Genomic DNA, 16,412 nt, shown 5'->3' with positions numbered 1-16,412 from the left:
TCAACAATTGTAACACGAAGAACCTCACTGTGAACTGAAATAAAAAACAAGAGTTCATTTCACTAGCTGGATATTTAGTGTAAACTCCACTGGATACAAATAATCTCTTGACCATCCATTGCTTTGATAGCATAAATTCTTCCAAGCCCTCTATGGCAAATGAAAATTTAGGAATTAATAGACATCCATTCATCAGTTAAGTTCCAGCATTCATCTAGTTGACAAAAAAACCCGTATCACCACACACACTCTGGAATAGTTTCAAATGCTGCAACAATGAATTTAAAGCACCACAGAAAAACAGCTGAGGACATCTGCATTCTGTGATTGTAAAGTCAGGAAACCAAAAGCTTTTGTTTTTATTTTTCTGGTACCGTTTCAAGGAAGGCGGGAGGAGGTGGGGCAGGGAAATAGCAGAAGAAACTATCAAGAATCTAAGGCAGCTTTTTAAAAAACAAACAACAAAACTCCACCAAAAGTCCTCAGCTTGCATCTTTAAAAGCATCCTAAACCTTTTTTTTTTTTTTTTTTAAAACTACTTTGCATGCAACACAGGAAAACAGATGGACACAATGTATTTTAGTCAAGACTGCCTGGCAGAAATTTTCAAGGAAATGTTCTTTAAACCAGAATTGTTTTACTAAACTACTTTTCTGCTTTAGCCACTGCAAAAAGACTTACAGAAAGACATTTACAGGTCTGTTTCCAACTAAACAACAGAAGCAGCACTCAAAATCACAATGACAGGCGTGTTCTCAGCCACGGGGGGTGGGGGGAGCATTTCCATTACACAATATATCCGAAATACATGCAACAGAAGACACTAAGAAAGGAAAAGGGTGGCTTATCTTCAGAATAGAACACAATTCTTTTACATCTACTAGAAATATAAAACAGAAGTGGAGACAAGCATATTTTAAGTATATTTAATATAGAAATCAGCTGTTCTCCTCACGCCCATCTAAGATTGGCAGACCCAGTGAGGCTGCTTCAGGAAAGCCTGAGCAAACAGCAACGCAGACCATCTCAGGCAACCCTCCTGAACCGCTGTGGATCTCCTTTTACAGTGACATGTCCCATCCAGTTAAATGTCCCTACTTTTTACCCTCCCATTGCCCTCCAACTCCAGCTCTGAGGACTGATGGAAACACGTCTGTGTAAAAGCACAAGGACCAAGTATTATTGAAGCACCTGTCCAGTCCTTTAACAAAGTATTTGTATTCTTCTGGGATATCACTGAGGTTTTGCATTGAAGGGGAAAGCCGTATTTTAAAATACACATGAAGCCTTTCAAGCAGGTACAAATGACATACAGAGACCAGCGAAATACAAAAAGCTCAGCTATACAACCATCTCAGTATACGAGTCCTGTCCAGTACGTTTCACTTTGTTATCTAACCTTTGACAACAGTGTTTTGTAGTAACCTGCCTTAATAAGGACTGCCCCCCCACCAAAAAAAAAAAAAATGCCCTGTAAGAAAGTCACCAAGTTCCTTGATGGTTTTTTTCTATTTTTAAAATAGAAATTATTTCTAATACCAGAAAATTAATCAGATGTGCTGACAGCTTGGTCAACGGATATGACAAACTCTAAGTTTATCTTAGCTCTGACTATATCCTTCCTTATCATCTCACCAACCACTTCCCTCGAGCTTTCTTCCTTTTACATGTACCATATCAAGCTTACCTTTCTTCTTCATAAGGCATGATTCATGCCTGGTAAAAAAAAAAAAGTTTTCAATATGAAAATCTAATTAGAACAGGAAGAACGAAGTCCAGTACTTTATTCAGTCCTGAAAACACAAGTCAAAGTTAACCACTTAAAACTGCATATCACCCCTTTGTTCAAAGTCATAAAGATGGTGGCTCATGGTTCCACAGAACCAAGATTATGAGTTAAATCCCTTCCCTAGTCGAGCTTGAGGAAAACAAAAATGTTAGATATAGTTTTAACTTTAGAAGACTTTATATGAAGAAAAGGGAAAAAAAGACACACAAATAAAAAACCCCAAATACCCCACATATACACACCACACAAGTACTTCCCAGAGCACACTTTGTCACCCACACATAATAGACTCAGGACTCTTCATGGAATGAATTCTCAAAAGAACCATCAATTCACCTTATTCAGTGGATACGTCCAGAGTCCTTCATTTTCCAAGCCGAGATTAGGCCCTGTTTATAAAGGCCTCGCCTGTGAAACGGCAGACATTCTCAAGGCTACTAACACATGCAAGGGCAGACCTCTGTGTAGGGAAGGTTAGTTCATGGATCCTGAGCACGCTTCCTGGGGAGACATGAACACTGGGACATCTATCCAATGCTCACTGCCTGCAACGACCTTGCAGCGTTAAAGCAACCTCACAGAGCAGAAGTAGCTTGCGCCCTCCGGATCACAAACCCCTCAGACGTCAGGCCAGTGTTCTGTAGATCATTCACATGGATTTGGGTCTAAAGAACTTTTTGAATATGGCCCCCAATGGAACTGTGCTTCAGGGCACCTATGTCAATTTAATCAATGGCTGCGCGTTACCAACCTCTTTCCTCACACCAAGGCCTGGTGCTCCCGGGAACCTGCTGCACTGACCCATGTCCAACAGGGTTAGCTAGTCCGCATGCAAGGGAAGGAGGCAGGAGCACACAACCGCAGTAAGGACAGGGAAAGGGAGACCACAACAACCTACAGTTAGATTGGCCTGGGCTGCCATAACATCTCTGCTATATTCATTCTCAGAAATGACCGAAATACTGATAAATACAAATTCTACCAGCCTTCAGCAAAACTTTTGAATGAGTTATTTCACATTTCAAGCTCCCAGATCACACACATAAAAGAGCCAGAAAGAGATATGACTGACTTAAGCTTGTTGGAGCTGGCACTGACCTTGTTAACTTAAGGGACTTCTCTCTTCCCAAAGGAATTCTGATGACAGCTAAGTACGACAGCGCTGGGCTTGGGGAGCAAAACCAGGAAACAACAGTTGGTAAGGGAGCTTGCAGAATGTAGCAAGTTAAGGAGGAATAAGTAATATATGCAAATAGTAGAATAGCTCATAAAAATGTATGCTTGCAGAGGACGGAAGCAATGCACAGATCAGTACATTGCAGCAACCTCAAGATCTCTGACCACGTATTTCTGCAACAGAGTGCAATTGTAGACACAAGCAGCAGCAACTACAATTGCAAAAAAAACTTTTCCAAACTCACCTGATGTAATGCTGAAAGAACACCTGCTTCTGTAAAACCAACCTTTTTTCCTCACTCAGTTAAACACTGAAATGTTGCTATATCTGAAAATGAAAAGGTTGCGTATGACTGCCATGTTATCTGTCTGCAGGTCACTTATCTGTGAAATGCAGTAAAGTTTCTTTCTCAAGATGCTTCAGTATCAATATGTAAATGACTCAATACAGAGGTACACATTGTACCTGACTGTGGCTGATGATACAACCAGTAAAACCCAAAAACCTAAATAAAAAAGGCAATATTCTACAATTCCACAGGAACGTTTGAAACTAAAGGTCTCTTGCCCATGAAACCATAAGCAAAGTAGCATTTTCCTGGAAAGACTAAGAAACAAGCCTTGAGCAGAAGCACTCCAAGTAAATTCTTCATCATTCATCAGTTTGTGTTGGAATGCTTGATAATTTCTCAATGCAATAATATTTTATGCCTCCCGGGGTTCACATTCCAGTTCACTGCAAACTTGACTACAAACCACAAATCCGAAAGGGTTGTCAAGAAATTCAGAGAGAATAATTACTGCACAACATATATCAATAAGTAATTGCTTCTGACATTGTCACTTCATGTGCATTATTTCTGCTACATGAGCCCTGCAGGTTAGAGGGAATTCAAAAGATAAGTATGAGAAGTCGTTACCAAGAACACTCAAGTAAGGACATCACTAAGTCAAAAGGCAGATAAACACAGCCGTAGTGTTTTGTAACTACATGATCAATAATTTGAAGATTTAGGAAAAAAAAGGTTTTATTATTTGCAAATGGTAGTATTTCCCATACAATCCATTTAAGATGTTTTCTTTGTGTAGTTTCTCTCTTGGAAAAGAAACTGCAAAGAAAATGAAACAACACAAAAAACCTCAAACGAACAAAAAGCCAAATCAATCCATCTTTGTATGGCTTTAATAAGGTGAAATTCCTATGGCCTTTTTACAGAGCTTCAAGTGTCAGACTTGTAAACCTTAACTCTTTAGACACTGTTTTAGCATCTTTAGTCTATTCTCAAATCAAGAACCTGTAACCTTTACCTTCCCACACACCTTACCTAAGACCCTTCCAAATAAGCTGAATTTGTAACTGAATGCTGAAGGGTGGAAGAATGAAGAGTTCTGGGGGTTTTGAGAGGATGATTCTGTAAAGCATACAGCTCAGTTTAACCTAAAAACCAAATATGATAATCACAAGATTGGCATTACAGAAACATCACCTAATAAATTGTGGCTTCAAGTTCAGCAAAGTACAGCTGCTTCCCCCTTACATCAGCTCTCCCATTCTTTATTCTACATATCAGCTACCCTAGCACGTCTGCCTCAGTTCCCAAAGAGACAAAGGATCTTTTTGGCACTCAAACATGGCAAACAGCTCCAGCTTCTTGGGAAAAGATAGAGAGGGTAGGGAGGAGTGGAATAAACTATTATCCGGATTAAAATGTTTCACATGTGCCAGGGTAAGTCCAGCCAAAAGTTGTTGCTATCTACTGCCCGTCCACAGTGACCTCTGGGAAAACAGTGTGTGGTCTCAGCCTTGGTGCTACTGGAGAGGCCCCCCACAGAGTTAACACCTTGGTTAGCAGTCTCAGAGAAGCAAAGAAACTGAAAAACCTCCCTTTCAGTCTCAGAATGAATCCCCAAATGAAGAGGCATACCATCAGGGAACTGTGGGAAGCTTGCACAAATACCATCCATATTACAGACAAAGACAGGAAGAGGGAAAAAAACCACCACCAAAAACAAAATCCCGAAGTCACAGAACACTTCAACCTTTGGAAAAATCAAGCAATGGCTCCCACCAATGCAATTCACTTCTGCAGCAAGTGTTGGTACTACTACCATAACAACGATAGAAAAGCTTACTCACACGCTATTTACCAAAGGAATAAATGGTATTGCAGAAGAGCTTCACCACAAGAATCACAGCTGGCTCCAACCCCAAATGCCATGTCTTAATTCTAAGATAAAGATGCCCAAAAGAGGAAAATACAAAACAGGTCGAATGTCGGGCAGAAAATGATATCTGCTAATTTAAATTAAGCTGGCTCTTCTTCCTCCTCTTTCCCTTTAGCTACCCCTTATAAATACCTTTGAGGCAAAATAAAAGCCTGTAACTATTTAAGTCTGTTGAACTTGGAAACGAATACAGGCACTGATAACAGCATTCCTACATGGACTACCACAAAGGAAACTACTACCCCAATTCTGAAATACTACGCCATTTCTTAGTTTACATATGTGACAATCATTTCATCACACATGTATTTTAGAATTTTATATCGATACAGAACGCTGTTGAAATAAACCCTACCAACAGGAAACATATGAAGATAAGCTGTCATTTTCAATCTGAATCCAACAAAATAGAAAAATAGTGTCACTTCAATTACAGACAGAGCGATGATGTGAGACAACATTTCTGTTCTACCGGTGAGGAGAAACACTTGCTCTAATACCAGATTGTCAGATTAATTTTGAGTGGAGCTGGGTGAATACTATACACCAGGTATCATCTTGCTTTAGAATTTCACACACCAGCACTAATAAAGTGACTACTGTGCCAGCATATAGATACCTTACTCATAATCAGTCAGTCCTGTTATGCTACATAATCTACACACATACAGATCTTGCCTCAACACCATTAAAAACAAAATACAAAAAAAGGTATGAGAGATAAAGAGAAATTCAAATGGTATCACGTCATCATACACTAGAGTGAAAGGAGATCTAATTGGGATTTGGAAAAGGCACATGAAGGGTATCTACTGGAAGGATATTTCCTTGACACATGGGCTTCACCTAACACTCATTTTCATCCTCCTTTAAGGATGAAGCTCATGATCAGAAGGACAACTCAAAACACCATGATAAGGACCTTGGCAAAAGGAACACAAGTTTATCTACCGAATAAATAAAATTTTTTGACCAAACCTTAAAAGACCAGTTCAGACTGGGAAGAAATGCAGAAAGAAGTACAGATGACAGACTAGTCACTGGCCTTAGTCTTCCAGAATAAGATTTTTGTAAAAACAATCCTATCATTAAATCATCAATCCTTTCTTCACAGATGATAAGCACTTTTTTTTTTAACACTATTTCTTCCTTATAACATTGCCATTTCTGAAATAACTATTATCATCTTTATGCTATGACATTCAAGACTACTAAGGCATGTGCAACAGAAAATCTTAGATTAGAATATGGTATCCAGATATTTGGGTCTGAGTTCCATATTTTGTAACAGCAACTCCCAGACTACAATTACACATAAGTGTAATGCAACGACAAGTTGATCCTTTGTTTTGCCACTTCATAATAAGCAAACTCTATTGACAAGTGATTGTTAAAAACTAACACACCACAGAACAGTAAAGGAAAACAAAATCTTTAGTGAAAAACAACATAGAGCAAAAACTCCAATAGTTCCATATAGCACAAGTATTTTCACCATCATTCAGATCACATCTAACTCAACACATAAGGGACTCCAGCTGAAAGATGAGATGAGGCACGACTTCATTCTCATTACCTTTCCAGGGCACAGTCATACAACCTAAATTAAGAAGTTCTATCATAATGTTGCAGCATTATGATAAGTTATAACACACAGAGAAGATTTTTGGTAGTTGATGTATTTCATTATTTCTTGGTGGACACCAAGCTGACCATGAGCCAGCAAAGCACTCCTGCTGCAAAGAAGGCAAATGGTATCTTGAGCTGTATTAGTCAAAACATAGCCAGCAGGGTGAGGGAGGTGATCCTTCCCCTCTACTCAGCGCCCGTGAGGCCACACCTGGAGTGCTGTGCCCAGTTCTGCACTCCTTAGTACAAGACAGACACGGACATAGTGGAGAGAGTCCAGCAAAGGGCCACGAAGACGATTAAGGGCCTGGAGCATCACTCAAATGAGGAGAGGCTGAGAGAGCTGGGACTGTTTAGTCTGCAGAAGAGAAGCCTCAGGGGCGGGGAATCTCATCAATGTATATAAATACCTGAAAAGAGGGTGCAAAGAGGACAGAACCAGGCTTTTTTCAGTGGTGCCCAGTGATGGACCACAGGCAATGGGCACAAACTAAAACACAGGACCTTCCGTCTGAATGTCAGGAAACTCTGTTTCACTGTGAGGGTGACTGAGCACTGGCACAGGTTGCCCAGAGAGGTTGTGGAGTCTCCATCTTTGGAGATATTAAAAAATTGTCTGGACACTGTCCTGGGCAACTGGCCGTAGGTAGCTCTGCTTCAGCACAGGGGCTGGACCCAACAACCTCCAGAGGTCCCTTCCAACCTCAACCATTCTGTGATTTCCTCCACGAAGGAAATGTATCCGTAACAGACCTTTGCAGCGTACTTAAGAGATTTCTGTCATCACTTCTGGCACACCAACACCCCCTGGAAATGCAGAAATGCACCTCAGCTCCTCTCTTGTCTGGCTCAGCAACGGCACTGGGTTTTTTGTCGGTTTTTTGTTTGTATGTTTTGTTTTACTACCACCTAGTAATTTTTTTCTATCTGCTTTAACAGGTCACCCAGTGTGAACACAATTACCAAAATAAGAAAGGATGCCCAGATAATGAGATTATTTGAATTTGGGGATAAAAAAGCCCTAGTAATAGAGAAAATGCTATCTTTAACCTATGCTAACTACAAAGCCCTAAATACAGTATTTCTCCCTACATGAAAAGAAAACAAACATATATATACACACACACACACACACACAGTGCATTTTCCATCAGTCAGCCAACTTTTTCCAGGAAAAAGTGTTACAGCTGTGCTATTTTGTAAGCTTCCAATACACAAGGGAAAAACACTATCAGAGGTGTCTCTTCAAGCAAAGTAACTAGACTGAGCATCAATTCATGATCTTCGGCTTGATTTATAAGTCTGCAGAAAAAGCTATATCATCAGTATTAAGGTTGAATACCTGAAAAACACAATTTCATTAGCTTGGTGAGAACAAAGTCTGCCAGCAGCATCCCCAGGGCCCTGGCAGCGACCGCCAGCTCCCTGCGGCGGGGCGGCAATGACATCATGCCAGGCCAGGCTCCGGCAGCCCTGACGCAGGAAAGCCCTGGAGAGACCCGCTGTGCCCGGCTTCACCCTGCTGGGGAAGCATCCCGCTCCCCACCCCTGCACCCACCAGCTGAAGTGCCAGCGCCTCTCTTCCAACAATGGACACTTATGAAGCAAATTGTTTCAACAGTACGAGGATTCAGAATCTATTTTTCAGCACAGAAATAAGAAGGAAGGGGAAAAAAACAGTGCACAATAACCCTTTCATTCAAACAAGAAAGCCTTCCAGGAAGCACAAAGTGCTTCAAAGCTTTATCCAAAACCCACTGAAATCGGAGGCCCTTTCCATTTATAATCGGTGGACACTGGAGGAGGCTATAACCTAAGACACAATTTGAAAGCGTTATCAGTCACACAATCATGCATTATTAATAACACAACAAAGTCAAGAAAATGCACCGGAATTCCAGCTAGCTCATACACTGTGACGTTATCATAAATTTATCTTCCTCCCCCTTGTTTTCCCCCCTCTTTTTTAAAGCCCTTTCCTCAAATCACACAAAAATCAGTCTCCCCCATAAATACGAAAACCTATTCCCTCCTCCCAAAACCCACACCTCGTCACAAGCAGCACCACTACAGTATCATGGTGGAATAGCAGAGTCCAAGATATATTGCACACTACAGTTCTACGTACTATAGATGTAGTCCTTGACAGGGAAAGCAAATACAGAAAGAACATCATGCTCCAGCTTTCAGACCTGCGCACTCAGACAGAATACTTAAAAAAAGGCACTGATGTCTTCCAGTTTACTATTAGATAGCTAGCTCAAAGTAATACACTGCTGATTTTAAATTTAATTACGTGAGGAGAGTTATTTATGTTCCTATCAAGATCAGGGACTATTACTGAGTGTGCCTTGCACTATGTTACACAAATAGATACATAGTAAATGAATAACAAAATTAACATCAGAAACTGTTTTCAATCTAGAAACTTTGTTCACTTGTGATTTAATCAAGAAAAATCTGTGGAACCTCACATATCCTTCAATGAAATTGTATTGCATTTTGTTCTCTTGGATGTCTTAAATTAAATTGATGCTGTAATTTAAAGTGCCATTATAGAGCAGACCATTATGCTGTATTCACTCGTCAAGTCTCAAATTGTAGTCTACAGTTATTTTAACATTAGACAAACATGAGTTCTTTTAGGGGAAGGTACTGCTCAGCATGAGGGATAGATGAGAAATTTTGTTTTAAGTCATTAAAAGAAAAGAAAAAAAGAAAGTTTCCATCATAGCCAAACTTTAGGAGAGTTCAATGCAAGAAGCCAGTTCTAATAACACAAATTTCACTCTACAAGAAACAAGTGTTTATTCAGCAGTTTAGTTGGTTTTTTTTAAGTACAATGATTAAAGACAAAAACCTCATGACATCTTATAAAAGCATGCTAATTTAAAAAAAAAAAAAAAAAGAAAGACCATATCATTGGTCAAGTTCTGAGCTCAAATACCCAAAGTAAGTACTGATGTTGGGTCAGGTTTTCACCACCACATTCCTCTATCTTCCTGAACAGTTAAAGATGCTAAGCAGCAATCTAATTTAACTGAAGCCAGTACAGTGAAACTAAAGTTGAAACAAGGTACTGCTAAAACAAAGAACAGATTTGTAACCTTAAAAGCACAGGTTTGACACAGTGCTGTGGGATAGATTCATACGGTTTAGCTGTGTATTTGGTGTGAACATTCTTATCTAACAGAGTAATTACTTCTTAATCCGATTTCTTTTCAGATACTGCTGGAAAAGAATTCTTATCCTATGCTACAACAAAACTTAATGCAGAAGCAGCAAAAAGTCTTCGCTTTCTCTCCAAAACCTGATTCATTAAGATTACCTGCGTGTTTCAAATGCCCAGGAGCCTGACTAAAAGTTGGTAAATGCAGCCAAGCTCCAAAAAAGAGCGCGGTATATCCCTGCTACGACAGAGGTGATCTAAAATACCGCGGCACGACCTCCCCTTTGAAAAGGCCGTTTAAAAGAGGTACTTCGTGGGGGTTTTTAAAGAAGTTCAGTACACTTCCACTAACAGACGTGTGCGCACAGCCGGCCATTTCTCCACGTCAGGCTCTCAGGGCAGCTACCCTGACCCGAGGCGCCGCTGCCCGGGGCGGGGGGCGCCGACGGTTCCCCCGCAGTGCCCCGGGGCCGCCCGAGACGGCGCCTGGCGTCCGCGGAGCGGGCAGGCGGCGAGGCCGGACCCCGCCTCCGGGGCTGCCGTCCCGCCGGCGCCGCCGCCACAGAGCCGTTACCGCTGAGGGCCGCCGCCCCCCGACCCCGCGGCCACTCACCGGAGAGCTCGTCCGGCTCCAGCCCGGTCTCAGTGTCCAGCCCGCAGATCACGAAGTAGTCGGCGAAGCGGCCGGGTGCCGAGGAGCCGCCCCCGCTGCCGCCGCTCATGCTGGAGCCCGAGGGGTGCGCGGGGCTCAGGGGGTGCGGGGCCGGGCGGCGGCGGGCGGCAGGGCTGCGCCAGCTGCGCCAGCTGCGGCGGCCGCCTCCATGATGGAGCGGAGCGGGCAGCGCCGCACGGCATTGTGGGTACAGCCCCCAGCTGTTCCTGCGGGGGGGGCGGCCCGGGCAGGGGAACCGCAATGCTGCGCCTGCGCTCTGGGCTCGGGGGATGACGTGATGCTGCTGGTCCAGCTGGGGGAGGCGGTGCGCGCGCAGCGGCAGTTGGCGGGGGGCGAGGCGGGCGGTCTCGCGCGCGGTGGTCGCTAGGCTGGAGGGTGCCCGCGGCGCGTCCGCTCCCTGAGGGGCCGGTGAGGCGGGCGGGCGGGCAGCCACCCGGGATGCGGTCAGACCGCCGCAGGACAGCAGCTCTCCTCTGCGCCTCCTGGCGAGCGGCCCGCGATTGCAGCACCGGCCTAAGCTTCGGGGTGTCTGTGGCTGAGGGGTTCCCCTCAGAGGCTCTCCTCAGCCTGGGAGAGGCTCTGCCCCCCTCTGCAGTTAGAGGAGACAAGGAGGCTCTGCCAGAGGCTACCCGCTCAAAGCACGGTTCAGTGGTGGTGGTGTTTTGAAAGCACCTCTGAACGTAGGTCTTCCCCTGTCACCCACAGCTTCTCATCCTCGCACCCCGAAGGCTGCTGCCCCAGTGGTTGTCGTGACTCCACAGCGTTGTGGAGCTGCCATACCCTGAAACGGGCCCAGGTCACGGGGGAGAGCGGGTGGGTGCAGGGAAAGTGCTTTTGGGATTGTTTGTTTTTTGGGGTTTAGGGTTTTTTTCTTTTTGAATTAACACCACAGGCATAACTGTGTTAACAGCAGGGCTTGCACAGCTGAGTGAAATCCCCCCCCCCCCCCCCCCTCCATCCCAGCATGAAAGGAAAACAACCCCTGGGGAATAGGCAAAGAAGAATGACTCAAACCAAGTTGCTGAGGGACTAATAACACGTACCCATGCTCTAAGTTGACACCATGTCCTTCCACTGACCATAGAGGGACATGGGATAGCCTTGCTAGACTCAAATCAGGTCTGTAAGCAGTTCCCCTTCCTCTCCTCACTCAGTTCTCTATTTGTGGCTTTCACATCAGAATTCTTCCCTATCTTGTAGGGCTTAAAAGAGGAGAAGTTAAAACTTTTCAGTCTTTTAGGATTATTACCTCGGACTGCCCAAGTAGATAAGGTTGCATCCATAATGCTGAATTCATCAGACACCAATCTAACTTAACATGCTATCAAGCATATGAAACCTCACATAGTTGGGTCTACGTTGCCAAGACATACGGAGTTCTTTGTGGGCACTAGAGACAGCAGCACATGTAAGACTTCACTGTCAATGGTCTACAGCCTTTTGCAGTACAATAACTAAGCTAAGAATTTGTGAAGAGCTTTCCCGTCTTTCTGGGAAATAGGAAAAACTTTAAGAAGCACTAGTGCTATTAGTATTCAGTTGATTAAGGCTGTATGGACCACAGAATGGCTTATCAATGAGTGAAAGTATTGCTTAGATTTGATTGAATGTTCTGACCGTTCAATTTTAAACTACTAGCGAACCTGAGAGAGAGATTTCAGTAAAGACAGCAGGATAATTAGGAGCAATACTAGAATGAAAGTCTCAAGTTAACTCTACAGTAAGCACATACATTTAGATTATGTTGATCCTGCCTGGTGGTTTGCGGAAGGCAGCAACAGAGAACACAACTAGCTCACCCTGGTTGCTCTTATTCTGCTACATTCTCTATCCATTCTTTGCACATTTTGCTTCTTGGTTTGCTTTCGATGTGGCAAAGGTCAATGTATTCAGCATGTGGTAAGCTTCTTTTGAGTAAGCCTGAACTGTAGTTTAACCCTTATAAAAAAGTCATAGTCTGAGGGTCTCAGAAGGACTTGCAAGAAAGTCTAGGGAAACAGCAGAAATATCGGGGGTGGGGTGGTTGTCAAAAAAAGATTAAAATAGGTAAATAAAAAATTGTTCTTACTTGCACCGTAACTGTTCCAGCAATAACCATGTATTTAGAAGATTTCGCAAATAAAGCTAGATGGACCAGTAAGCAGAAACTGGAAATACTGTTGAGCAGTGATATTTAAACACACAGATGCCTTGCTATGCAACAGGGTAAGGGACAAGAAATATTTTTTTAAAAGGAGAGTCTCAGACTAAATAATTCAGATTTGCTTTGAATTGCTACAAGAAAGGAACAAGAAGGGAGGAACTGCATGAACCAGAATCAACAAAAGGTTAATTAATCAAGAAAGATAAGCGAGAGTCACCACAATTTTTGCTGTGAAAAGCTTGTTCATACTTTATCAGATAAATTCTCTGCTTTCACAGCCAGCTTACAGCTGTAAGCTTACAGCTTTCTTAAATCTAGGCATCCAGTAGATGTACCCAAACAGCTGGAGCTTTCCTCTCCCTTTTGTCAATGACTGTCTCTTTTCTATTGTATCTCCCCCCGCAATTATTTCATTTCTGAAACACTCTTTTGCCTAGCGACCATAAGCAGTATCTGTGACGTTTAATTCAAAGGCCAGTAGCTTTAATCTGTCAGTCGTCTTGAGCAACGTTCCCATCACAGGAAGCACCCGAAATAAAGCAATTTTGTCAGTAAACTTTGCAAATTGCTTAGGTGTCCTTGAGTAAGGCAACAACACTCTAAACTACATTATGAATTCTTGAAAGTATTCTTTATGATGTTGACAAAATCTGTGGAATTGTGAAATTTGTGGAAACTATGACTGTTTAGCCAGAGAATCATGAAGAGGTATTAGCAAATAGGAAGTGACTTAAAAGATTCATTGTCTTTGGCAAGATGATCAGTGTTGATTCAGCTGCTGTTTTCAATGGCAAAGACTGGGATTTTCAAGCTCAAGCCTTAAATCAAAGATAATAAAGTCTTTTAAAAATAGTGAAGACAGAACTTAATGTGAACAAATCTTGATTATTTCTCATACTAGTTAACTCAGACTTCTTTTGTCAACAAGCACAATCATGATTATTGGAAGGGTTTATTTAATAAGCAGTAAGAAACCCAAACAGCAGATTACAGTTTCATTCAACACTGCTCAGAGAATTGAAAAAGGCTGAAATAGGGAATCTGCTCTTCTGTGCAGCTGTTTCCCAAGATGAGGTAAGCTCAGAAAGGTAACAGATCTCAAAGCACAAGCAGATCACTGCAGTTGTCAGGGTGCTGATTGGATATGGTCTCTTTTAACTATTTTGATTATGATGTTTACCCTGTATTCTTAAAAAAAAAATATTCAGTGACACTCAACATTAAAGCAATCCTCTCCAGTCTGCAAAACTGGCTGCAATTGCTTCATGACAATGCATTGGGCGTAAGCGATATCTACGCAACAGACTTCTGGAATATAGCCTGCACACCAGATGACCCAACACACACATCATCCCACATCAGGGCACAGATCAGAGGAGACTGTCACATCAAGGTGCTGAACATTTCTCAAGCTCCCATGCAGCACTGTCCCTCTTCTCCCCAGCTCCAGGAGCCCACAGCTGGTGGTGCAACTTGTGGGCAGGTCATAGATCCTTTGTGCAGGTATATCTACCAAAAAGGTTCCCAGAGCCTCAGATGGGCAGTGGCACCAGACCACTCGCTGGTGAGGTCTGAGAGTTTGTCAACAGCCAAGATGAGGGCAGAGGGCAAGTATGTGAGGGTCTGGTTTAATTTTTTTCCACTCCTTTCACTTGCACTTGCTGAAGATGGTGCCTCAGCCTAAGGCAGCCAAGTCCTCCAAGGTGGAGGCAAAGGCCCTGACAGCCAAGAAGGCTCTTGAAAACATGCCCAGTTTCAAGAAGGTCTGTACATTTTCCACTTGTGGGAGGCCTGAGACTCAACCCAGTGACTGCAAAGGCAGCCCAGGAACCCCTGCAAGAGCACCCCACAGCAGAGCAAACTTGAACTTTATATCATGAGGTTCCCTTTGACCACAGAATCAACCATGAAGAAGAGAGAAGATAATACCCTGATTTTCATCATTGATGTCGAGACCAAGACAAACACGAGATCAAGAGGCTTTCAGGAAACTGCACAATGTTGACACAGTCAAGGTCACACCCTGTTTAAGTCTGAAGTCTGTTTTGAAGACTTGTGGCCTAGTGTTCTAGTTGAGACAGTGAGCTAGATCCACACAGGGGTCTCCGGTATCAAAATGTCTGATTTACTGTATCTGCTTAATACGTTTTTTAGTATTCAGATCAAACATTTAGGATCTCCCTTAACAGTGGGGGAGAATCAGAGGATATTAGAGGATATCAATCAGGGTAAGTTCTGAAGTCAGCATATCAAAGTAGAAACTGCCTATAAGAGGGCCCTGAGGGCACTAATAGGCCTTAATGGCCCTGACCAGCTTCAGCTTGGGTCTCAACCCCACCAACATTTAAGTTGGGCTGCTGGGCTGTGTCAGACCTTGGTTATCCTAACTGGACCCGATCCTGACTTTGTATTGCTGATCTGTGTTTCTGGCTTCACCTCAGAGCTGTCTCATAACTACAGACTTGCTTCATGACCAAGACTCTTGGTTGAGGCTGCCCCCGGCCTGCCCTGCTCCCTCGCTGGAGGCAGTGGACAGGCCAACTGTGCTCTGCCCTTCCAACCCCTGCCTTGGGGATATTCCCTGTGAGAAATCATTTTAACACAGAACAAATAGTGAAACATAAGAATCATTTAGTGATCTGCTCAAAACACTTTTTCATAACATGGAACTCTTCCAAGTACTGTAAACATTTTGCAAATTCCAGATTATTGGATATAACTGCTCAAGGGTGAGATTGTGAAAGAAAAATCAGGAGTTATGACCGTAACATTAGACCTTAATTCTGATGCAGAATTTTGAAAGCTATTTGCCACTATGGCACATTCTCCTCTCCAGAGCCTACTAACTTTGTATCCTCTAACCTTTTAAGGCTAGGAAGATACCACTGAAGTCCTAGAAATGTGCAGAAGCAGAATGCTCTGTGTTTTGAAGATTATCTACAGAAAGGAGCTTTCATGAGGCCTCTCGCATAGTTATATACCAGTCATTGATCTTAGCTCTCATAATCCAGACCCAGATTCTTCCTTGTGTGCTATAAAACAATGAAATATGTATTATTACACCAGGTGGAATATTTTTGAGAGGAGGAAGGGGAGTTATGGTATGTTAGTAAACATACTATGCTTTTATTAATATTAATTGCCATTATTGAAAGGCTATAACTTCTTTCAGTTTGGGTGACCTGGAGCTATAAAGCCACCAGCTGCAAATTAGATAGAAATGTGTGTCATTGCAAGACATCAACTGGTCATAAAAATAATCAGAATAACTAACTTCTCTTTGAGGGATATTTGAAATGCTTGCTCTGGATCCTGCTCTCCTGTCACAACTTCTTTCATTTCCCTCTCAACACTGTCAAACTAAAATACATGGTTCACAAACCTCATGCTATTTATGACAGAAGGAAAGCTTTCTATGATTTGACCTGTATTCTTCTCAGCCTACTCGGAAAAAGAAAATCCCCCTATTGTGTAATCTTGCAAAAGAGATCATCCCACATGATGAAAAATAGTTCATTATATACTTGAGGGATAGTTAGACTTCCCCTTTCTGGCACTGACTCTAGTGGGTGCTAAGGAATGGCCAAGCACTCACACAGCACTCCTG

General features: G+C 42.7%; 1 protein-coding gene across 2 annotated transcripts in view; it reads right to left on the bottom strand.

The window, feature by feature from the left end:
- DENND5A (DENN domain containing 5A) overlaps positions 1–10,711 on the bottom strand; it is a 62,558-nt gene extending 51,847 nt beyond the window's left edge. For both annotated transcript variants that reach the window (XM_059825761.1, XM_059825762.1), the window contains exon 1: positions 10,603–10,711. In XM_059825761.1, coding sequence (XP_059681744.1) covers positions 10,603–10,711 — 109 coding nt within the window. The remainder of the gene's footprint in view (positions 1–10,602) is intronic.
- Positions 10,712–16,412: the final 5,701 nt, after the last annotated feature.

The sequence above is a fragment of the Gavia stellata genome, chromosome 17, assembly GCF_030936135.1.
Source record: "Gavia stellata isolate bGavSte3 chromosome 17, bGavSte3.hap2, whole genome shotgun sequence".
NCBI lineage: Eukaryota > Metazoa > Chordata > Aves > Gaviiformes > Gaviidae > Gavia > Gavia stellata.
Note: the sequence above shows the minus strand (reverse complement) of the source record. Positions and strands in the feature narration are given on the sequence as shown.